The following is a 25,020-nucleotide window of genomic DNA, read 5'->3' as shown; positions in this document are numbered from 1 at the left end:
TGTAGTTGTTGAGATTAATGTGTAGGCATATCTTCTTTTATTATGCTTTGCAGATACTGTGTTGCAGGGTGGTTGTTTTTTTAACAAATTGAAGGTTTGTGGCAACTCTGCATCAAGCAAGTCTGTGAGCACCATTTCTCCTGCAGGCTCACATCATGGTTAGCATTTTAGCAATAAAGTATTTTTAAACTAAGGTGTATATATATTTTAGACATAATGCTGTTGCACACTTAATAGACTATTATATAGTATAAAAAACTCGATATGCTGTGGGAAACTAAAAAAATTGCGTGACTTGCTTTATTGTGTTAGTAACTTTATTATGGTGGTATGGAACAGAACCCACAATATCTCTGAGGTATACTTTTATTTTCATTGCATGTCTTGTTATGTGGTAGACCCAGGACACACACCTCCCTGTCTTAAGTGCATTTTTTTTTACAAGAAGGCATTGATGAGTAACCTGTTCTGTGTCTTGCCACCTTTCCCTTTCAGTAACAGCCCTTTTTCTTATTGGTCCTCTTTCAGGCTTTCTGCTTTCCACCAGTCTTTTCTGAAAATTTGTGGATGAAATTCCCTTTAAGTCACAGTAAAGAAGAACATATATTCTCAAGAAGTTAGCTTCTAAACCCATTCATTAGAGGTTTGGGAACTGCATTTAGTAACATTCAGCTATGCTTTGCTAGAAATGCTACTTTATGCTGGCATTTCCAGTTCTCACACTTCTCAAATGTACAGTATCTTCTGTGTCATTTTAATTATAAAGCACCAAAAAACATGATCTTCATGTATGCTACTGTCAAGTACCACATAATCATTAGTTATTGGACGACTGAACAGAATGTTTGTAACATTGGGCTATCAGAGCAATCAAGAGAGATTTCCAGAAATAATGCTCATATCTCTTTTGGAGCTGCTATAGTGCCACCTTGCAGGTTGTCGGTTTCACAGTGTTCCCCAGTGGTGAGAATTTATAGATTGTTTACTCCTGAACTCAGTTAACTGCGAACACTAACATCTACGTACTCTTTTAATTTAAAAGAAACCTCATATTATCCAGGGAAGCTTCGGCCTGTAGAAATAGCAGTCTTCTGAGGGAAACAAACATCGATAGATTCGAAGTGTTAGAGCCTACGTAGTGTCATAAATTAAGGAAGGAAATAACTCAAATTATAAGAAACAGACAAAACATGAAATTGTTTTGTTTATGTTTCCCTTTTTAAATGATCTTAGTTTGTTCTCTGCTGTTTTTATTGTTTCCTTATAGCAGAATGTCAGAATATTCGCTGCCTGAAATGTTAATTTTCAGCAAATGTGCTGAAATTGTTCCTGCTGCTTTGGGGAGCGCATTTTCTTAATGGAGACCTTGAAGTCAATGCTTTAGCAGCCTCTCGATCGTGGATGATTGTATTTGGAAAACTGAGGAAGCAATATACTTTCATATATTCTATTTTTATACATTTTTGAAATAACTTCTAGTTTGTCATCTTGATGGTGATTTTTCTTTTGTTTGTCAGGTGTGCTTGAGAAATAATCCTCTTTATCATGCTGGAGCAGTTGCGTTTTCGATTAGTGCTGGGATTCCTAAAGTTGGTGTCTTAATGGAGTCAGTTTGGAATATGAATGATAGCTGTAGATTTCAACTTAGATCTCCTGAAAGCTTGAAAAGCATGGACAAAGCTAGCAAAACTACTGAAGCTAAGTAAGTACCATCCCCTCACTAATCCTGATTTTACACTGCTTTCTAGTGTGCGCTCTATACGAAGGGGGGTAATCAAGGGAGATTTAGAGGTGTGTAGAGACTCAGAAAAGTGCTGAAATGATGGGTTCTTGGTAGTATCCACAGGAGTTTGGAAAGGATGGCAACATCCCCCGTTCACTGCTTGGTTAATATCTGTGTGTTACAGTTATTCTTGGTGTTTAATGGCCAGAGTGACGGTGTTGTGTGGGTCTCCTCTGTTGTCTTTGTTCTGTCGTTCTGTCTGGTGCAGGTGTTGTGCAGCACGAACAGTGGGTCCAGCCTCCCTGTGTTAGGTCAGCTTTCTCCTCCTCTTAGTTTCTAGTCTTGCCTGCATCCTGGTCATTGGAAGGGTTTTACAGGTCACTGTGCTGGGGAGGAAAGTTCTGTGAAGGACTTGCAGACTCTTAGATGGGAGACGTACGTGAACAGAAATGCCGCTGCATCGTGTATAGCCCACATTTTGGGGCTGGCTTATGGTTTGGGAGCCAGATACACAGATTTTAACACCTGTACTGTTAGAAACATCTCCTCATCTTTAAAAATATGTGTATTACAATTTGGTTGTTTGGTACATGAACCTAAAAACTTTAATAGAAGTTTTTAAGTAACTTTTTCCTTACGCTTATAAAAATAGGTGACCATTATAGAAATATGGAGGAATAATATCACATCCTAGAAATAAAATTTTAAATATTTTGCTGTATATTTTTTCTAAATGTTTATAGACATTTAAAATAAATGTTTGGGATGTTACTATACATAGAGGTTTTTAAAGTGACAATTTTTTAGTGTACTGAAATAAATACAATTACAAATTTACTACTATTGCTGTTACTCCTCTTAATGGTAAAAATGCAAATTGAAATTCTGAAACACAGGGATCACCATTAAATAACTTAAAAAAGAATATTTAAAAAGCCAAAGCACATACCATATGCTCTCACCTTTAATTGGAACATAATCAACAAAAGAAAAAAGCAAACAAAATATAACCAGAGACATTAAAATTAAGAACAATCTAACAATAACCAGAGTAGGGGGAGGGGACAGTGGGGGGGAAGGGCTTTCAGGAACTACTATATAGGGCACAAGGACAAAACCAAGAAGGAGGGTGGAAGCAAGGGAGGGAGGTAGGTTTGGCTGGGGTGGGGCGGTGGTGGGGGGAGAGTGGTGGAGGGAAAATGTAGACAACTGTAATTGAACTACAATAAAATAATTTAAAAAAAAGCCAAAGCTATTGTAATTTATGTCTAATTAAAGGTTTTTTTGGTTTTGTTTTTAGTGCTTGGAACTTTCTCCCTAACTTCATTGATTTTTTTTTAACCTAAAATAGAAGTAACAAAACACATTTTCATTTTCATGAAACTTTGTAAAGAGTGTTTGAAATATTTTTGATGTGCATAAATAGTTTAAATGAGATTACAATAGAATATGCATTTTAAATCCTGTACTTATGAAGTTGTTTAAGATCTTCCTTGGAATTTGCCATCTATATTAGTTAATTTAGTGAAAGAACTAAGTGAAATGAAATGCTAAGAAGATAATTTTCATGTCAATCACTGTTCTTTGCAAGTCATTGAAACCACTCACTTTAAAGGCATGCTAATGGTTAGTCGGGACCACTTGGCTTCCGCACCTCAGGAGATTTGCCTGAGCAGCTGTTCACGTGTGCTTGCCCAGAGCACCTGGCTAAGATGCTGGTGAAAATAATACTGGTTTTCTGTGGCCTGTCTCTGAACTCACGTGAAGTTCCAGGTGGGGGTAAGGAGATGAGGGTTGGGTTAAGGTGAATGAATACTCTGATTATAGTACATAGCAGGCTGATCTCTGTATAATACATTTCTAACTAAAAATTGACTTCTGCCCTTTAGTGAATAAAAATATTTGTTTTTTTCCATCTGCAGAATATTGTATAGTTGGCTGCAGTTATTTTCTTAAGTATAATTAATGAATAACTAGGATTAGTTACGGGATTAATGTTAATCCTGTAACTTCTCATTTTAGTTATAGCAGGTGATGCTTCATCACCATATGGTTCAAGAATAAATTCTGGTAAACCACTGTGAGTCGAGTTCCTCCTCTGAACGCCAAGCAGTTAATGATTTAGTGGGCTTTTTCGTTGCTTTGCCTTTACCTTTTTGTTTTTTTTCAGTTGGACTGCTGTGTCCAAGCAGGGTTCACAGAAATGTGAAACTTGTTTGCTCAGGAGGCTTATGATGAAGCTGTGTGGATGAATCGAGCGCAGCTTTCATTGTTCCCCGATAGGGCTTATCTGAAGCATTATTCCAAGTTGTTGATAGCTCTGTGCGGTGTATTTCTTTCCCATTTTACAACAGGACTAAAAATGTGAAGTACGCACTGGGTGCCTTTTTCAGTGCCTAGAGTCCTAAAAATAAACTGCTTTGTTCAAGTGTTTAATGTGCATTCCCTTATATAAGAATAGAATTGAGCCTTAAAAATAAACCATTTGACAAGCTCCTAATACTTCCTTTTCCTAATTATGAGGAAAATCTTATTTCTCACCTCAGGCCCGAAAGTAAGCAGGAACCAGTGAAGACGGAAATGGGCCCCCCACCGTCCCCAGCCTCCACCTGCAGCGACGCGTCCTCCATCGCCAGCAGCGCCTCCATGCCCTACAGTGAGTGCGCGTCGGGGTGTCTGGCACGCCGCTGCGTCCGGTTTCTGTCTGATGGGGCAGCTCCTGCTATTTTTAATATCTTTTTATATAAATTGTGTTTCTACTGGTTTGATTTGTGTGTGTGTGTGTGTGCAGCTTTATTTAAATGAAAATGAAAAAGTATTATTTACAGCATTGGCTATTCCTATTGTATTTGAGCATTATAATTTTTTACAGGAAATAAAATGTGTAACTGCCACTAGCTAGCTATCTGCCCAGCTTTGCTGAGAATGTTACTGTAAGCTGGTAATGGCTCAGGCACAACTTCTGCTCAGAATTTGTAGAATTTGTAAACTTAGTTACTAGTGTATCTTAGATTTCAAGAGTGTTTTTAAAGTTCCTCACAATAAATTTATTTTACAGTGTAGTTGCTCTGCAGTTGAAACTGAAAGTTAGACTTTAATAGCTATGTGATAGTTTTAAAAACAGCTCAACACACCTTTTTTTTTTAAACCTTGCTCAGCCCTACTTTTGAGGGCCCAAGGTACGTTTGGTACTTCTTCCTTGCAGCTGGCTGTAGACTACTACAGTCCTTTTAGACATTGAACAGATAAGGCTAGTTTTCACTCTGAATTCATTAGTAAGTGGAAGTTGGTTGTAAGACCGCAATTTATAGAGCAGGAGACCACCAGATTTTTATTTAGCTATCTCGACTGTGTATCCCTCGACAGTGAGTGTTCATGTGTCTAGATGAAATCTGTAGTCTCTTTTGCACTGTCTTTTCGGCACTCACCCTTTTGTTGTTGTCTAAGAACGACGGCGGTCCACCCCGGCCCCCAAAGAGGAGGAGAAGGTGAACGAAGAGCAGTGGTCTCTTCGGGAAGTCGTTTTTGTGGAAGATGTTAAGAATGTTCCTGTTGGCAAGGTGCGTTCAGAACATCTAAGCGTTAATCTCTAACAGAACTGTAATGGTACTGGTTGTCCCAGATTTATGGTTGGTGAGTGTCCATCAGCTCCTCCGACACAGGTGCTTTGTTTCTCACCCTCCATGACCTCTGTGAGTCCCACCCCCTAATCTCATGCAGGTATCCCCTCTGTGCACGACAGATGAACAGGCGATTATTATGCCTCTTTGAGCATTTTTGCTATGTTGTTTTTTTAAAAAAATGCTGTTGTGGAATAATTTTAGATTTGCAGAAAAGCTGCAAGAAGATAAATACATTACTTCTTTTTTTTAAAAGATTTTACTTATTTCTAGAGAGGGAAGGGACAGAGAGAGAGAGAGAGAGAGAGAGAGAGAGAGAGAGAGAGAGAGAGGGAGGGAGAGAAACATCAATGTGTGGTTGCTGGGGGTCATGGCCTGCAACCCAGGCATGTGCCCTGACTGGGAATTGAACCTGTGACACTTTGGTTCACAGCCTGAGCTCAATCCACTGAGCTACGTCAGCCAGGGCTCATTACTTCTTGCTATAGCCCATTCTTTGGAACTAGGAGACAGTTCTAATGGAGGCCATCTTCCATAGCATTTAAACATCTCATTACTTTAAGTCACCTTTGACCTTCTCTTCCCTGCTCTGTGGAGAACATCTTACCTTCTAGGAAACCAAGTTAGTGGACTGTGTCAGCTAGAATGTCGTTAATTTCACCTTTCTCTCCACGTAACACTTAAAACCAAAATGGATCTATCGTAGAATATTTTCAAAGTAAAGGTTTTCCTGGTTGCTCCTTAATTTCTGAAATGTGATGGTCTTTCATTTGTACTTAAAGGAAAGAGTAGACACACCACACACACTTAACAAAGATCTTTTTCATATTCTGTTACATTTGATTGTCAAAGTGGAACTGTATTTGGGGGCAGGTGTTTTCTTCTGGCTCAAAATCAAAAGCAGTAAGTAGCAGAGGTGGGACTCAGGTATTCTGGGTTCAAGTCCTATGCTTGTTTCCCTGTGCATTATTGACTGTATGTATACCTGTGTTGTCCAGTATGGTAGCCCCTAGCTGCATATGTGGCTAATTAGTTTTGGTAAAATTAAGTAACATTAAAACCAGCTGCTCAGTCACATCAGCCCCTTTTCAAGCCACTAATGGCCATCATGTGGGACAATGGAACGTTACCCTCATTGCAGAATTTCTTTTGCATTGCCAGGCTCTAAACTATTAAAGAAGGATGATGTGAGGATTTTATGGATTATACTTAATTTTTCCAGTTGATTGCTAAACATCCGCAGACCGTAATCACTGGCTCTGGGGGATAGTTTTTCTCTAGAAAATAAGCCTTGAATAATAGATAACAACAACAAAGTTTTGGTGGGTCTGTTCATGTTGATTTAATAAATTGGTGATGATTGAAGGAACACTCAAAAAGAATTAAATTCCTCAATGTTAAATTAATTCAATGAAAACCATTTGCTGTATTGATTTCACATACAGTATTAATTTTTAGCGTATTTACCTGTGTTTCTAGGTGCTAAAGGTGGATGGTGCCTATGTCGCTGTCAAGTTCCCAGGGACGTCCAGCAGCACAAACTGTCAGAGCAGCTCTGGGTCAGATGCGGACCCCTCTTCTCTCCTGCAGGACTGTAGGTTACTCAGGATCGATGAGCTGCAGGTGAGTGTGGAGGACTCGCTCGGTGGGAGGGTCTTGGGACTGCCTCCTTGAAGATGTTACAGAATTTGAGAGCAAAATTCCTTTTGTGTCATTTAGGTTGTCAAAACTGGTGGAACACCGAAAGTTCCTGACTGTTTCCAAAGGACTCCTAAAAAGCTTTGCATACCTGAAAAAACAGAAATATTAGCAGTGAATGTAGATTCTAAAGGTAAAGATTCTTTGAGTTTTTCAACTGCCATACTCTGTGTCTCCTCAACACTCACACAGTCAATGACAGATTAAAGTGGCTTGAGGCATTTGACACTTTCTGTTCCCTGCGTGTAATGTAGTAGAGTAACATGTATCTGTTGGAATTGATTTACACATGTGGCCAGAGAAGTCAAAATTTGGTAGTGTTTATCAGAGAGTACTAAAGACATCTAGTAATTTATTTTTATATGTTTCTGAAGGTGTGCATGCTGTTTTGAAGACTGGAAATTGGGTACGGTACTGTATCTTTGATCTTGCTACAGGAAAAGCAGAACAGGAGAATAACTTCCCCACAAGCAGCATTGCTTTCCTTGGTCAGAATGAGAGGAGTGTAGCCATTTTCACTGCTGGACAGGTACAGAGGCGTTTTTTGCTTTTGAAAAGTGATATGACAACATTGTCGTTTTTGTGAAGTAAATAATTCTAACTTGCTTATTATTAACTAACGATTGAGGAATTTAGAATTTTCAGCACATTTGAATACTAGGTTTCCTGCTCGGTCATTATTACTAACTAATATATATATGTATTTACAGATATAAAACCAATTAAAAATAAATATGTAACTATTGTAAAAATCAGAGATACAGTTTTGATTGGTAAGCAGATTTTATTATTTCCTGTCTGTGCATAGGAGTCTCCTATTATTCTTCGAGATGGAAATGGTACTATCTACCCAATGGCCAAAGACTGCATGGGAGGAATAAGGGATCCTGATTGGCTTGATCTTCCACCCATTAGTAGCCTTGGAATGGGTGTACATTCTTTAATAAATCTTCCTGCCAACTCAACAATCAAAAAGAAAGCTGCTATAATCATCATGGCTGTAGAGGTAATGTGACTTTTGAAACTACTTGCTATTTGAATTCACGAGACAACTGATGAGTCCAGTTGATAGATCGATCATTCATTGCCCCTTCCCTGCAGGAGCTAATAGTCTCTTAGGACAAGAGAGATGAGTGAATCAGTGATTACATGTCATTCAAGTGTTTGAGGAGGGCATGCACAGTATGGGGATGGACACTAACTGTAGAAAAGGCTTCTCTGAGGAGGCAGTGCCCTGCACAGAGCTCTGAGTAATCAGATAGGAGTCTCCTGGACACAAGGTGAAGGTGGGCCATGTTATCTCAGGCATGGGAGAATTCGTACCTTTTGCTAGAACAAGAAGGTAGGGCTCACAAATATTAGTGAGCGGCACTGGTAAAGTCTGGAGAAAGGCACTAGGTGTCTCATGTGTTAACCTAAGGGTTGTAGGAGTTCCCCTGAAAGCTAGGAGAAGGAATTTAAACTGGCCTTCACAAGGAAGACTAGCAGTAGACAGAGAACAGAAGTTCAGAGACAGATAAAAAAGCTAATATAGTTATCCAGGTGAGAAACAAAGTAAGCTTGAACTCTGGGAAATGAGGAAGAGTGGGTAGATTTGAGAGCTGTGAAGAAAGTGGAAACTATAAAGTTTGAAAGCTTCTCATGCGAGGGTGGCTGTTGTGGAGAGGAAACATAGAAGGGGAAACATGGGAAGAGGGAGGAGGAGGAGTTGTGTGTTGAATATGCTGCTGTTGAGGTCTTTGTCAGATGCCGAGGTAACACCATGGGAAGTTACTGAGCAATTGGAGCAGAGGTTGACCTCAGTTGACTTAGAGAGGCTGCACGCTGAGAGTACCCGGCGGGGGGGGGGGGGGGGGGGGGGGGGGTAGGGAGGCCGATAGGCGGCTATTAAAATAATCTAAGTGGGAGGTGAGGGTGGCTTTGCCTGGGAGGTACAGTTATGAGTGGGAAGTGATGAGATTCTGGGTGTGCCACATGTGCTTTAAGGTAGAGCCAGTGGGATTTGCTTATTGCTAAATATAGGGTGTTAGATGGAGGAAGCAGGAGGGCAGAAGGTTTTGGGAAAATGAAAGTGCCACTTACCGAGACGAAGACTGGTTAGGGGTGGGGTGTGCCATCAGGAGTTTGGTTTCAGACGTGTTAGATTTAAGACGCCTGTCAGATACCCAGGAGGAGATGTGTGCCGAGTTTGGTGTGGAAGTCCAAAGACCAGAAGAGAGAGGGGACCAAGCTAGAGAAGTAACACTTAGGAGTTGTCAGTGTATGTGTGATAGTTAAAGGAATAATGATGAGGGATATCATCATGCAGAAGGAGAAGAGGAAGGGTCTAAGGACTCAGCTGGGAGAGGAGTCCCGGCACTTAGATGCCGGGAAGACGATGAGGATCCTGCATGAGAGACTGGAGACTGGGAGGAGTGTGGTCTTGGTCTCTGCAGTTTCTGGCAGTTCCCACTGCTTGGAATTGCTCCAAGTCTAAATGTTGTTGCCTTTTATTTATTATACAGGTTGTGTTATCTTTTTTTACACCCAGCTGCCTCCACTCATTTATATTACTTTAAATGCTTGTGTAGGCATTTGATTCTGTGACCCCTGCACTTTGTCAGCATCTCAAGGGTAAAGATAAAATGTGTCCTTACCCCATGTGTAGGGGATAAAGTGTGTCATTTATCTTTGTACCGCAGCGACTAGGGCTCGGTGCATAGTGGACTTGCAAGAATTATTTTTTGTGAACTCTCCTTGCATTTTGCTATAAGAATAAGTAACAAATACAACATACAGTGATGCAGAATAACTTCTTTTGCTTATAACAGAGTAAGTGTGGTATTGATACTCTCAGCTCTGAGAGCCTGTGTCTAGTCCAGCAGGTTGGAGATGGAAGTTCCTTGAAGAGTAGCTACTCCTAGCAAAATTGCTTGAAGATGTTCTGTGTCACAGCAGTGTGCAGCAGAACACCCTGATTTTCATTACCTTTAAAAGTAGTGTGCTTCTTGTTCTTTAGACAGACTTGGACATAGTTCCACACCAGCATACTGATTAATGCACATATGTCACTTGACTCTGGCGAGGTTAGTCGTATGTGGCCCACCTGGTACTCTCAAACCGGAGATTGCAGTTTGTGGGGTCACCTTAGAGTCGTAGTTCCACGTTCAGATGGCCCATCTCACGTGTGGCGGGTCCTGAACACAGTTTCTTTTGTCCCCTACCCTGTCCTGCACTCTCCTCCTTCCCATGAGGTTGGACAAAGGGATGGGGAGGTGGCAAGTTGTTCAGTTGCATCTTCTCTCTCTCCTTTGTATTTCCACACATTCTTTCCCCACCTGCTTTTTTCCAGCAGTTTCTAATTCTAGTTAAAATGAACAATATTGCTTGTTTTCTGCAACGAATGCTTTATATTCATTCCATTAAATATCTCATAACTATAGTTTTACATTCTGAAAGAAGTTCATTTAAACTTTTCAGTATGTTCTTGCTGTGGTTTAGTACATTCTGTTGTCTTATAAACAACAGAAATTTATTTCTCACATTCTGGAAGCTGGAAGCCCAAGATTAAGGCCTGGGCAGACTTGGTGTATGGTGAGGGCTTGCTTTACCCTCATGTGGTGGGAGGAGGGAATTCTGTTTCCTTCAGGTGGGTTTTTTTTTTTTTATTTTATTTATTTATTTTTAGAGAGGGAAGGGAGGGAGAGAGAGAGAGAAACGTCAATGTGCAGTTGTGGGAGGTCATGGCCTGCAACCCAGGCATGTACCCTGACTGGGAATCGAACCTGTGACACTCCTTCAGGTGTTTTTAAGTGCATTAATCACACTCATGAGGGCTCCCCCTGCTGATCTAATCACCTCCCAAAGGTCCCAACTTCAAACACTGTTACATTGGGTTGGAGCATTTCAATTTTCAGCATCTGAATTTTGAGAAGGGGGCGAGGACACAAGTATTCAGTCTAGAGCAGGCTGTTCCTCAGGTAATGAATGATACATTCTATCTTTTATCAGTACTACCGTGTCCTTGATAATGAACTACATTCATTGTGGCCTCTGAGGGGGGCATTGCTTGTGTCATGATTACTGGGAAGTTGAAGGTTTTGGTTTTTAGGTACCATAGCATGGTGCAACCTTTAAGAGGGTGTGAGTAGGCTTGAAGTGGAAGGTATACCCTTTGCTTAATTGGTTAACAGTACTAATTAGGGTTCTAATTTGGTCATTGTTGCATGTTTGGGGTGGGACAAAGTAGGTCTACAGTTCATAATGCATTAATTAGTAATGCAACCATTAATAAATAATAATAGAAGAATAAGCTGTGTTTTGCACCCTCACAACTGTAAACCAGTACTTTTGCCCCACCCTGTAGATAATGTGAACCAGGGGTTGGCAGAATGTGGCCTGCAGGCCAACTCCAGCTACTGCCATTCTGCTGAACGCTGTACATCGGTACTTTCCTGCGACAGCCTGAGTCAAGTTAACTGCAAAAGCTGAAAATATTTACCAGTTCTGTATAGAAAATGTACCCACTGTTTTCCATTCCTGTCAGTTGTGTACCCTATTTAAAGGGTACCCTTAAGTTCAGCTCCTTTTGCCATGCTACCTGAAATTGTCCTTATTTGCAGAGCTGATTGTATTATTTTGTTGGCCACGAGAAATTTTTGACATGTGTAATGTTACTCAGATTTATTGAAGATATTTTCCCTAAATTGTGCACAGAAACAGACCTTAATGCAGCACATCCTCCGCTGTGACTATGAGGCCTGTCGACAGTATCTTATGAACCTTGAGCAAGCGGTTGTCTTGGAGCAGAACCTACAGGTGCTACAGACATTCATCAGCCACCGATGTGATGGAAATCGAAATATTTTGCATGCTTGTGTATCAGTGTGCTTTCCAACCAGCAATAAGGAAACTAAAGAAGAAGAGGGTGAGATTAAAAACTATATTGAAGTGTTTAGGAGTTTTAGACAATTTTGAAAGTGTAACAACAATTGAAGGAAAGAAGTTAATCATTATGAAGAATTTATGGTACTTTGTTTCATAAAATCAAGGAGTTTTTACATTCTCAGAAGGTAAAAGTTAGTTTCCTCTTATTAGGATGAGCATATGACATAAGCAAGTAAAATTTTTATTGATGTGTTTTGTTGTCAAGTTCTATTCTCTATGATATATACAAATTCTCTGTGTGATAATTAATGACCTTTACTGATCTTATAATTGCAGGTGATTTTTATTGCCATGAGAATGAATTATTTAGCAAGTGAAGGCAAGTTACATTAAGGCAATCTTAATCCCAGTTTTCAAAATACAGAGGGAAAAGTAACCTAATGAGCTATTAGATGTTTTTGGAAAAGTAGGGTTTTTGCTTTAAGGTTTTTCATTGCTGAATGAAGGGGGAAACTGAAAACCTAAAAGTGCAGCTGTGTAACTCTTAATGTTTTTTCTTATTTTGAATTCTGCCAGTGATATTCTAGTAGCCACATTTTTGAATAGTGGTTTGAGTGAGTGGTATATAAACAGAGATTGAGGTATTGATATGTGGATCTTTTCCCTCCTTGGTAGTGAGAGCTGTATTTCATTCTACTTATGAATAACCACAGTTTTGATCTTTTGGGGGTTGAAATGTAAGGCAGAATAAAGAAATAATTCATATATTAAAGTTCATAGTTCAATCTAGCTTAGGCGTTTATTGCTCTAGGGAGGAAAATTTAAGTTATTAGTCATTTCTAGTGTATGAATCAGAGCATTGAAACACAAAGCAGTTAGCATTCAGTGGCCTGTACGTACCTGATCTCTTAGTTACTTTTGAAGTTTAAGTTGATCCTAATTTTTTCTCTTATGTTTCAGAAGCAGAGCGCTCTGAAAGAAATACATTTGCTGAAAGGCTCTCTGCTGTTGAGGCCATTGCAAATGCAATATCAGTTGTTTCAAGTAACGGCCCGGGTAATCGGGCTGGATCATCGAGTAGCCGAAGGTAATGTGATTTTTACCAGGAAAGCTTAACTGGCGGAAGAAAATCCAAGTGCAGGAAAAAAATGTATCTCTTACTTACCATATGCATGAATTGATGGGTCCTTTCATTTTGTTTTTGTTCCTCCCAGTAGCACCCTGGGAAAAACACCTGGTAATTCTATTCAGAATTTAGGTGTAGAACAACAGTAGGGCCTAGGATGCTTCAGAAATTTGTGATAATTTAAACAAGTAGTTCAGACTTGAGTCTTTAAATGTGATTTAAATTGATCATTTTTGTTTCCTAGGAAGCTATTTTCTTTAGTTGGAGAACAACTAATAATAGTAATTGAAAGAACCTCAATCTTTTATTTTCAGATAGCTTATTTAGGTCAATTTCTCAGATGTCTTAATGATCTGGGAGGCAGCGAAAGGCTGGTGTGTCTTAAGGGTGTTTGGTATTACCAATTTTCAGGCTTCCTGAGTTTTGGGATGGGCAAAGCTAAATAACATGTTAAAAATTATTACTAGGTTTTTGAGTAGGTAACCAATACAGAGAATTCAGGATATAGTTGTTCTCCTGAAGAAAAAGCACACGTACATTAGACCTGACAGCCAGAGTTCTTGGACACTTGACAGACCATGGACGGAAGCACTGCTCACTGTGCTGACGTGGCAGTTGGAAAGTCTACCCAGAGTGGAGGGGTTTTTTGCCTGTTTTCTGTTACATATTCAACTGTCCCTTTAAAAACGATTCCTCTAAAATTGGTACCAGGTTTATAGCTTCCCAGGTTCAAAAACATCCTGAGGTGAGATTTATCAAACACTATTCTTTAGGTGACCAAATTATAATTTAAATCAGTACAAAAACATTATATAGACTATACGAAATGGAAATGATGACCAGCTTATTTGTTTAGGATTACACTGAGCAGACAAAGTATTTGATTAAAAATGGAGAGCAACTTAAATGCTTCATGAAGAAATTAGTGTCTGAATTATTTCAGGTATTTCATTTCCTCAGGGAGAATACAGGTGCAAATCAAGTTGGACTGTGATATGGTTGGTCCAATGCCAGTGCTGCCGGCATCTTTTTTTCATATAAGGATTATTTTGAAGGCAAAGACTAAAAGGAGCTTCAAGAGTGGGTGATGCGTTGCTCACAGAAATAATTTGCAGAGTAAGCTCCTTTGAGGCATTTGCCGAAGATTTCACTGCAGTGCTCTTACCCAGTTCAAACTCAGGGCTGCCGATTGAACAGATGAAAGCACAGGAGTCTTATTATCCACGCCGGGCGGTAGGAAGTCCACAGACTCTGCTTCACTGAAGTGAAACCCTCCTCTAGCCCACACTGGATTTTCTAGGCGATGCCCCTTGATGAGTATGCAGGCTGGGATTCATGAGCTGTAAGCTCAAAACTGTTGACTGGAGTACTGTTAAATGCCTTCAAATGATGATTTGACTCAGAAGTTTTGTTATGTGACTCAATAGTTCCTGAGTACAAAGGGCAGATTTAGTGGAAAGCTTGATTGATGCATCTGATTGCAGGTGTATGTACTCTAGAGATTGTTAATCTGGAAGACACATGACCTTCGCTTTTTTGTCACAGTGGTATGTTTGAACATGACTGGATTCTAAGGCTTCTGTAGCATGGATATAACGTGCTTACAAAGAGGAAATTACATCATCCTTGAATTCTTCCATATTGTCAGAAAATACGATGACTTCCAGGCAAGCCTATACGAAGAAATGTCAAAACTCTGAACCTTAGCAGCCAAGGTGGTATCTTCTCAGTACTGTCCTCAGCCACTGAGGATACAGGTGAATCTTCATGAATTGTGTACAACATCTTGAAGAATAATTTTCTTTTTTTTGTTTTTTGTTTTTGTTTTTAAAGAATCTGTATGAGGAGCTGGGCATTGTACTTAAAAATGTTTCCAAGACCTAATGAAGAAAAGAGGTTAAGGACAACTTTTTTTTAATGACAAGGAATGGTCCCCTCATTTAATATTGAATTGTCTACACCACAACAACAAAGTTGGGAGTTTGCAAGTTCAAGATGAGACTATGGTCTCCATTTACCTTCACTTATTCTTAATCTGCTCTAAGCTAGAGATTGGAGAGTAGTTCACATACATTTTGTTTGGCCTGTGCAATGTTAAATTTTTTTTTCTTTAAAATTTGAATGTCTTTAGATGAGCATGCGCACTGCTAGTTTGCCATTACTTCCTACTTCTTATACCTGACTGCCCTTTCCTCTACTTATTTTATCACCTGGGCCCAGAAGGCATAGAGTTTGTGAACCTGGTGTAAGCCTTCTTGATGAGCCCAAAACTTGCATTTATTTTCAGGTTACTTGCAGTGCCTCCCAATTATAGCTGACTTTTTTTCTTTCTGTGTGTGGTTGAGTAAGATACGTTCAGGACGCTGAGGGTCTGTGTTGAGCCTAATTGAAATGGCATAGGAGCGTCACAGTGGACAGTCACCCTGGTGTGTGCTGTCACTGGTAAGGAGCCTGCTTTCTCCGTGGGTGATGTCTTCAGACAGAAATGTGACTTCAGATGAAATAATCACTGTGCCCTGCTCCCCTCCCCATCTTAAAACTCTTAAGCTCAGATTTCTAAATTGGGAGAGAGAAGACATTGATAACATAACAATTAACTGTAGGTATTTTTAAATAGTGAATACTATAATAACTAAGATACTATTTGAGACACTAAAATTTATGGCAAAGTCTTCCAAAGAATGTTTCTGTTTCCAGAGGTACATCGTTATGCAAAAGCCTTGTAAAATAGACATTTCTTGAAAGTAGCCTCTAAATGAAATAGAAATTTCCTTATAAAATTGAAACATATTGCTATGGAAAAACACAATTACTCTCAGATTAAATAATCATAATTAGAAATTCAAATATTAATAAAAATCTAAGTTACTTATTTGTAGACGTAATAATGCTCACCTGGTAAGGTGTTAGGTTTTTTACATCAGAAATGTCATATTTTAGGGATTAAACTTGCAAGGAAGAATGAAATCCCTTACGTGTTGCCTGGCCCTTAAAATTGAATTTTTACTCTTTTCATTTAGCAGCTCTAAAATTGTGTCTGAGTTGAAGGGATTAGTCTCATGCGCTCTCTTTTAATTGCTGTTAATTCTTACTGTATTAATTTTGTAGCTTTTGTAAGCTGTTATTTGGAGGTAATAGATTTTTGTGTAGGTAGTTACCAGTTCCCCTAACGAGGTCTGTGTTTATGAATATTTCTTTTTCTTTTAGTGATGTGCACACCTGTGCAGTATTTTTTTTAATAGCAGGAGAAAAAATATTATGCCCAGATATTAATCTAACAACACATTTTACAAGCTCCATTTTCCTTCATTAATTTACTTGGGATGCAAGATGTACTGTTAAAAAAACTTTTTGTATAAAAAATAAATCTAAATTGGTCTTTGTTTTGAAACTACTTATTCTGTGGATATTAGTTCAGTTGCTTTTGAGATCCTAGAAAAGGGATCTAGTGGGCTAAACCAGTCTCTGCCAGTTTTGTGCTAATCAGTCTGTTCGCTGATGTCTATTACTAAACTTAATTCTTACTGATTATAAAGAGGACAGAAAAGTTTTTTGTTTCAATATTCAGCTGTCATTTGTCTTAACTGTATAAAATATTATTTTCTAAACTTCACCACAACTTTTGTTCCCTGCGCTTAAGTTTGTGTGGGAGCTTAATACAGTGGCTTTAATGCTGACTTGGGTACTAGGAGCCCTCAGTTTCATTTTTATTCCTCACTGACTTATTCTGTGCTTCCAGAATTGGCATTTGTACTTCACTGCCCTTGCCTGGACTATTTGCTTGTAGAACAAACTTTGATCTCAGATGAGAAGTTCTGTGCACCTGTTTCATTACGTTTGGTCACAGTAGTGAGTTTTGGTTTTGTCCACGTTCTTCTAGTTTGAGACTGCGGGAAATGATGAGACGGTCGTTGAGAGCGGCTGGTTTGGGTAGACACGAAGCTGGAGCCTCGTCCAGTGACCATCAGGATCCAGTCTCACCCCCGATAGCGCCCCCTAGCTGGGTTCCTGACCCTCCTGCAATGGATCCTGGTAAGGTGTTAGTTTATTTAGTTTTTAACCAAAAGACAAGGTTATGAAAGAAAAGTAATTGAACATTTAATGGAATATTGAGAAATCTGAAATTTTAAAGTAGCCTAATATGTATTATAATGAACTTAATTATAAAGATTTGGTTTAAGGGGTTTGTAATTTAAAAATTAAAATTCTAGAAGCTCTTGTCAGGTATCTTCTATTGAAATGTTTCCGTACTGGTAAGGAGCTACCTAGTAATATGTCGAGACAAGTCAATAAATTACCCAGGAGATTCCTTCTCTTATAGTTAGGGAAAGAAGTGCACACTCAGACCTCTGTCCGATTTGTCGTTTGGCTTGCGCAGAAGAGCCATAAGGCCAGTTAAAAGAGCGTGTTAGGGCTGTGTTGCCTGTAATGATATACATCCTGCTGTTCTGTTTACTGAAAGATGGTGACATTGATTTTATCCTGGCCCCTGCTGTGGGATCTCTTACCACAGCAGCCACTGGCACCGGTCAAGGACCAAGCACCTCCACCATTCCAGGTGAGAATCTCTCATATTTTGTTTGCTTATTAGGCTTTTGGAAAATAAAAGAACTCCTTTCAGAAATAAGTTTTACAGGTTCACGCTTTATCTCAAGGTGACTTTCCTTGGCTTGAAAAGCATCTAATTTTCTTCCCTACGTCAGTGAAATTTTGGTGTACATGTACATACATTTCATCAGTTGACACTTGTAAAATATGTTAAAATTCTCTTTCATGAAGTGACCAATTTATTACTAATACTAGATATTTTTCTGGTGCTTCATTTAATAGATTTAGTATGTTATTTCAGAATATTCTTTTACTCTGTCTTGTTTACTCTTGTTTTGTTACCAAGTGGCTCTGCTTAATTACAGGTCCTTCCACAGAGCCATCTGTAGTGGAATCCAAGGATCGAAAGGCCAATGCTCATTTCATATTGAAATTGTTATGTGACAGTGTTGTTCTGCAGCCCTATCTACGGGAACTCCTCTCTGCTAAGTAAGAAGTTTAATATGCTTTTGATAAGATGATTTAGCTTAGCTCCTTTTAAGTTGATCTTCTTGTGGTGTGTGACAACAATTACCTTATGTGAATTTAAAATAATTTATCAGAACCCAGCATTGTATTTCCTCTGTTACTGTGCTCTCTTCAGTGGAAAATGCCTTCTCCATAAAATACAGTGCACACTAAATGAATATAAAATGATTTTACGTTAGTTTGATCTGAGTGTGTATATGTTAAAAAGATCACAGTGCTTTATTATTCTCAAATGTGAACCCACAAATCAGTTCTATCACTGTCACCTGGAGAACTTTAAAAATTATACAGATTCTCTCCCAAGCTCCACACCAGAAGCCTGACTCCATAGGTCTGGGATGGGGCCTGGAACCTGTATTTTAAAACTGTGCAGGTGGTTCCGATGGTTTCTTCGGAGATCTTTTTGGCTCGTAGACTGCATTGTGAGATTGTGCAGAGTTTTCAAATAAGTATTCTGTGGTAAATGCTCATTAACCATTAATAGATTATATCCCTGCTTTAAGCATGATTGTTTATCTTTCTTTACAAATTCTTAACAATAAACATTTTAATAACAATTAGCCATTATCGGCACCAAATGCTACTTGCATTAACTCTTCTAATTCTACCAATAACCGTCTGGAATAGGTGATATTATTCCCATTTTACGTTGGAAAACACAGAGGTTAGTTAATTTGCCCAGGGTTACAAAACTGGGGAGTGGCACAGCTGGAATCCCAACGCTGGTCTGTCTCTTGCTGCCAGAACTGAGACATTAGTTTGGGGTAGGAGGGACCCACATATATTTTGGAGTAAACAGAAGGGAGTATTCTGTAGTAGGTAGCTTTATGAAGATGAAGTTTGAGTAGGATCATGAGGAATGGATAGGGAGAAGAGTGAGCAACAACATGGAAATGGAGAAGAATAAATATTTTAAGAAACAGTAATTCATCCAATTGAAAATGAATGGTCAGAGGAGAACAGTAGCCAGTAAATCTGAAAAGTTAGATTAAAGCCACCACTTTGGCCTCTATTCTTTGGGTTTGAATCTCCTGAATAGTGACTTTGTTTAGACTGTAGTAGTATCGAAGTGGGGTTATAAGGATAACGGTGTGATGGTGATAGAAAAAAAGATTAAACTAGGCAAGAGTAGAGACTAGAGTTGAGGCTATGTTTTATATGCCTACTTACAATAAACTGAACTAATGAGTTGTTGAAATGGAAAAGATTAGATGCAAAGTAAAAAAATTGGTTTAGAAGGAAGATTTCATAAGAATCCAAGTTTTTTGTCTTAGTTGCAAGGGACAGTGATATTGGTGGCTGACATAGAGAAGGCAGGAAGAGAGCAGATTTGGGGAGAAAGACGATGTTAGCCGTTAGGTGTGTTGAATGTGAGGGAGCCCTGGGAAATCCCAAGTAGATTTATCAAGTAAGCAGGTATAGATGTTGGTACTACCCTCATAGAAGTGGTAGTTGCTATGGTGGATGAGAGAGGGAGGCACAGGTGGGTGGGGTTGGAATCCCTCCTTGGAAATTCCAGGAGGGATTAGAAATTTGGTAAAGAGTACTGAAGGTGTGTGTTTAAGAGAAAATGCATAATAATACTAGGTAATATTTATTGAGTACGTATTATTTCACAAGCATTGTGCTAAAAGCTTTTTAAGTAATTATTTAATCCTCATCAAAGTCACATGAATAGAGCCCATTCCTGTCCCCATGTTTAAAAAGTATTAGTTTGACTCCAGAGCCCTTGCTGGTCTATATAGTCACTAAAGGCTAAGAAGAGGAAATAAGGAGATAAGGAGTCAACAGAGGTGGCTTTCTTTCTTAAATGAGATAAAATGAGAATAGAAAATAACCATCAGTGATTTTCAAATGAGTGATGGGACATTATTTAACAAAACATAACTAGCCCTGGCTGGTGTGGCTCAGTGGATTGAGTGCCGGACTGCGAATCAAAGGGTTACCAGTTAGATTCCCAGTCAGGGCACATGCCTGGATTACAGGCCAGCCTCAGTAGGGGCATATGAGAGGCAACCAAACGTTGCTGTTTCTCTCCCTCTCTTTCTCCCTCCCTTCCCCTGTCTCTAAAAATAAATAATTTAAAAAAAAGTAGTTTTTGTTTTATCGTGAACATGTATTTCTTTTATAATCAGTAAGGAAATGTAACTGATAATTAATATTTTCATGTATAATTTTTATGACTTTAGGGATGCAAGAGGGATGACCCCATTCATGTCAGCGGTGAGTGGCCGAGCTTATCCTGCTGCCATTACCATCCTAGAAACAGCCCAGAAGATTGCCAAAGGTAATCGGTGCCAAGTCCCAAATGAGTTGCTTATTTTTTAACCTCAGCAGATTCTGTTCTGTGCACATAACACCACAATTATTCAAACTTTATTTCTGTATATGGAAATTATGGTTGATTAGAAACTATCAAGATAATTACTTTGTGTATATGTTTGTGTGTAAAATTTCAAGTGTATTATATCTTCTAACTTTGCATCAAAAAGCAGCTGGTATAAATTTCTTAAATTTCAAAAAGTTTCCGTAATGTACAGTGTAATAATCTGTCTTTTGAAAGTAAAGATGGATTATTGATAAAAGCTGCCAGTAGTTAAAATGGTGGTAGTAATAAAATTTTATAGAAATTATAGGCCAGATATTTTGCTCTTTGTTTTAATTTGGAATTCATGCTTAATGGAAAGAATTAAGGAATATCGATTCCTGTCATCCATTCTTTAAAAGATTAAAGTAGTTAATCCTCTTTAAACTACTGGTTATAAATAGTTGATGTGATTGTCTATACGTTGTTCAATAGAGCCAGGCCTTGAATCCTGACTGCATAGTTCAGAGCTAAGGACTGGGTGGCTCATGTGTGGTGCATTCGTACTGTCATCTTCAGTGGTCATGATAGCATTATATTTTGCTTTACTTTGCACCAGAATTGGCTGGATTTACTTGCATGGTGACTTTGTACATCAACTTTTTAAATTAATATATGGTAGTTTCTGATTTATACTCTGTAAATGTTAGAGCTTTTCCATTTGAGGAAAGTAGAGGATGGCTGTGATTAAATCCTTTCTTTAATATTTTTAGCTGAAGTATCCTCCAGTGAGAAAGAGGAAGACGTATTCATGGGAATGGTTTGCCCATCAGGCACCAACCCTGATGATTCCCCTTTGTACGTCTTGTGTTGTAACGACACCTGCAGTTTCACGTGGACCGGAGCAGAGCACATTAACCAGGTCAGCTGCTTCGCACTTCCTTGCGTTTATGCCGGCTTTAGTGTTCTTTTCCCCATGACCGTCGCTGGAGTTATGGTTTGTAGCTCGGGATCGCAAATCTATTATTTCATGTTACTCTGAGTTATAAACTTCTCCAAAGAAAATTAATTTTTATTGAAGTCTGAAATAAATGAGGCAGAGGAGTTGAGTCTTAATTATGGAATATCATGAGAATTAGAAATCTTGACTAGGTAATATAATCCAGTCCACAGCTCTTGATATAAATTTTATAACTATACTCCTTTTTTTCTGGATGATGTAAATTAATTTTGCCCTACTGGGAATACACGATTTGCCTTTGTCTGGTGTCGCTAAATGTGTATTCGCTGTCCCTTTCTATGACTTTGTTTCCAGAGCACATTAATTTTGCTCTGCTGTAATTGTGATTGAATTGTTGTAGAAAATACCAGAAATAATTATTATGCTGAGGCATATCTATCACTTTTTAAGTATACTCTTTTAATTTAGGATATTTTTGAGTGTCGAACTTGCGGCTTGCTGGAGTCTCTCTGTTGTTGCACAGAGTGTGCAAGGGTTTGTCATAAAGGCCACGATTGCAAGTGAGTACAGTCTCATTTACTCTAATATTATAAACTGCTTGGGTTCTTATTTCTGCGTGGAAATAATTTATACCAAGTCATATTTTGTTTCATGATTTAGAAAGCAGAGGTTTTATCAACTTGCCCTCTTTAAGCCAGTTTATGTGTTAAAACATGGCTCTTGATTTAAAGTGTCCTTTGAGATAAATGTTTGTTCTTTAAATAAAAGTAGGCTAATATGCACAGGAAATGTGATCATACATTGTGAGTAGGATCAGATTAATCTTTTGAGATACAGCTACAGGATGGTTTTGTCTGTATGCTCCAGCCAAAGAGTTAGGTCCCCTGTAGCAGGGTTTAAGTAGCAGGAAATCACATTAAGAGAATCACAGTGAATGTTTGGCCTGTGCTTCATTTACATCATAAATTAAATGTAATAACCTTTCAGTTCAGCAGCATATTTACCATGACTAGTTTGTTCTCACAGGTTTAAGAAGCAGTAACATACCCTAGCACTAACATTCGTCGTGTGCCTTGGAGTCTCATAGGGACATAGGCTGTAACTGCTGCAGGTGCCTAGGTAGTTGTAGTTGAGAGAATTGGTTAGTAAAAATCGTCTGTTTTAAAATAAATAATTATGTGGGACAGGTGGAAAATTATTATAAGTACTATATTGATACTTATTTATGATTTTCATTAAAAGAATTTTGGCTGTTTGTCTTATTTTAAACATCCAAAAGTGATGTTCTTCATTCATTCATTGCTTGTAAGTCCACTCACTATGTGAGTAGCTATGGTGATGGTAGGCAGGATTGTCCCTGTCCTCACAGCATTGACAGTCCTGTCAGAGGACACAAGCAAGAGACATCTGCCCATAAGGGTTTGGGGGGGTTCATTAGATGTACGTACATAGGAAGGTCACTTAAACTGAGTTGGGGCTGTGGGGAAATAGGGAAGACATTCCAGGGGAAGTGACTATACCCAAGTCAATTATAACACACCCCTTCTCAGGAGAGTTTAGTGGTGCTTTATAGACTTCACACCACTAAGTAATCCTCCTTATTACGTGTATGTTAAAAAGTCTCACTTTGCATTTCAAAATTAACAAGGCTTTTGTTTGGTTTCAGTGAATTATGCCTCCGTAATTTCAATATATACCTTTGTCTTTTTAAAAAAGTTTTTGTACTTGTGTGTGAATTCTTTTTAGACTCAAACGGACGTCACCGACAGCCTACTGCGATTGTTGGGAGAAATGTAAATGTAAAACTCTAATTGCTGGACAGAAATCTGCTCGCCTGGATCTGCTTTACCGCCTGCTCACTGCCACTAATCTGGTCACCCTGCCAAACAGCAGGCAAGTGGGCTTTTTAGGACCTAAATTAGGTTGAAAAAGCACAGCACACCCAAGTAGTCTCTCCCCACCCCGCCCCAGCACACACTTAACCCTCACAGCAGTGCTCTGTTTTGCAGGGGGGAGCACCTCTTACTCTTCCTAGTGCAGACGGTCGCCAGGCAGACGGTGGAGCACTGCCAGTACAGACCTCCGCGAATCAGGGAGGATCGGAACCGAAAAACGGCCAATCCCGAAGGTGAGTACATTTTACAGTTATGGCACATATGAAAAGCAGATGTTTATTTTTGTCTTACCCACAATTTCTTTTTCTCTTTAGATTCAGATATGCCTGATCATGATTTAGAGCCCCCGAGGTTTGCCCAGCTTGCGCTAGAGCGTGTTCTACAGGACTGGAATGCGTTAAAGTCTATGATTATGTTTGGGTCACAGGAGAATAAAGACCCGTATGTATTCCTTACTTTTTTTTTTTAAGTTATTTATTTATTTATTTTATTTTTTAAAGATTTTATTTATTTATTTTTAGAGAGGGAAGGGAGGGAGAAAGAGAGAGAAACATCAATGTGTGGTTGCTGGGGGCTGTGGCCTGCAACCCAGGCATGTACCCTGACTGGGAATCAAACTTGAGATGCTTTGGTTCGCAGCCCGCGCTCAATCCACTGAGTTACACCAGCCAGGGCATATTCGTTACTTTTTTTTAAGGTTCATGTATTTCCCATGTTAGTGTAGGCGATCACAGTGCATTCTGTCTTTCCTTCCCCATCCAGCCTGAGTGCCAGCAGTAGGATAGGCCATCTTTTGCCAGAAGAGCAAGTGTATCTCAACCAGCAAAGTGGCACAATTCGGCTGGACTGCTTCACTCACTGCCTTATAGTCAAGTGTACAGCAGACATCTTGGTAAGCCCTTTGATCGGTTATTTACAAGCACATGAAAAGGATGTTTCCCTACACTTCAACTAGTTAAAACTCAGAAGTACTCATAGCTCTGATTAAGCAGTACATCAAGGGGAATGGAATTTGGGGGGTGGTTTCAATATCTCAGTTAATAGCAGAAGCTCCTTTCATTCTAAATGAATTCCTAAAATGTGTGAAAAACACAACAGTATAAAAATGTTGAGAGAATTGTATAAAATTAATAGTAACTCAGCGCAGACTCTTAAGAACTCCTTTTTTTGCTGTGGAATTAGAAAAGAATATAAAGCACAAAACCCAGTGCCGGTGAGGTTATGGTAAAAAGAGCACTTGTGCTGTGGGATGGTGTGGCCTTTGGTCTTCTTTTGGGCAACAGTTTAGCAATGTCAAGAGCCATAAAAATATCACTGCCCTCAGAACTTGTCCTAAGGGAATAATTTATGATACGAGAGAGAAAATCATGTCACAGAATAATATAAAAAATGGAAATATTTTATGGATCCAATAATGGTGGACTGATGAATCAAATTACAGTTAATCTACTTACTGAAATGTAGCAATTTAAAAATAAGGGTTATTTTAAGTAACATTTAAAAAAAACAGAAAATAACATGAAATTGGGTCTTCTCTGTAATTAATACCTATATGATAGACCACGCATAGAAATGAGGCTAGAAAGTAGTAATGGTTAAGTGAGAGGGATGGGATTATGGATTTATTAATGTAAATACTTGAGTTTACTTTGCTGCTTCAGTAAGCACCCTGTAATAAGTGAAACATGTCTTCCCCGGACTTGACATATTTGTATTGTCCTTCTAAGTATTGATTGCTGTGCATAGGACT

General features: G+C 38.9%; 1 protein-coding gene across 8 annotated transcripts in view; it reads left to right on the top strand.

The window, feature by feature from the left end:
- Positions 1-25,020, top strand: part of UBR5 (ubiquitin protein ligase E3 component n-recognin 5) — a 122,928-nt gene that overhangs the window by 62,252 nt on the left and 35,656 nt on the right. For 6 of the 8 annotated variants that reach the window (XM_036031327.1, XM_036031326.1, XM_036031329.1 and 3 more), the window contains exons 14-32: positions 1,518-1,702; positions 4,270-4,379; positions 5,171-5,283; positions 6,823-6,966; positions 7,063-7,174; positions 7,416-7,570; positions 7,850-8,047; positions 11,737-11,947; positions 12,868-12,994; positions 16,914-17,065; positions 17,496-17,591; positions 17,947-18,070; positions 20,299-20,396; positions 21,188-21,336; positions 21,844-21,935; positions 23,122-23,268; positions 23,385-23,503; positions 23,585-23,711; positions 24,033-24,162. In XM_036031327.1, coding sequence (XP_035887220.1) covers positions 1,518-1,702; positions 4,270-4,379; positions 5,171-5,283; positions 6,823-6,966; positions 7,063-7,174; positions 7,416-7,570; positions 7,850-8,047; positions 11,737-11,947; positions 12,868-12,994; positions 16,914-17,065; positions 17,496-17,591; positions 17,947-18,070; positions 20,299-20,396; positions 21,188-21,336; positions 21,844-21,935; positions 23,122-23,268; positions 23,385-23,503; positions 23,585-23,711; positions 24,033-24,162 — 2,589 coding nt within the window. The remainder of the gene's footprint in view (positions 1-1,517; positions 1,703-4,269; positions 4,380-5,170; positions 5,284-6,822; positions 6,967-7,062; positions 7,175-7,415; positions 7,571-7,849; positions 8,048-11,736; positions 11,948-12,867; positions 12,995-16,913; positions 17,066-17,495; positions 17,592-17,946; positions 18,071-20,298; positions 20,397-21,187; positions 21,337-21,843; positions 21,936-23,121; positions 23,269-23,384; positions 23,504-23,584; positions 23,712-24,032; positions 24,163-25,020) is intronic. The other 2 variants (XM_036031323.1, XM_036031328.1) reach the window with 2 other exon arrangements.

The sequence above is a fragment of the Phyllostomus discolor genome, chromosome 7 (assembly GCF_004126475.2).
Source record: "Phyllostomus discolor isolate MPI-MPIP mPhyDis1 chromosome 7, mPhyDis1.pri.v3, whole genome shotgun sequence".
NCBI classification, from domain to species: Eukaryota; Metazoa; Chordata; class Mammalia; order Chiroptera; family Phyllostomidae; genus Phyllostomus; species Phyllostomus discolor.
The sequence above is the reverse complement of the archived record's forward strand: the minus strand, read 5'-3'. Positions and strand labels throughout refer to the sequence as shown.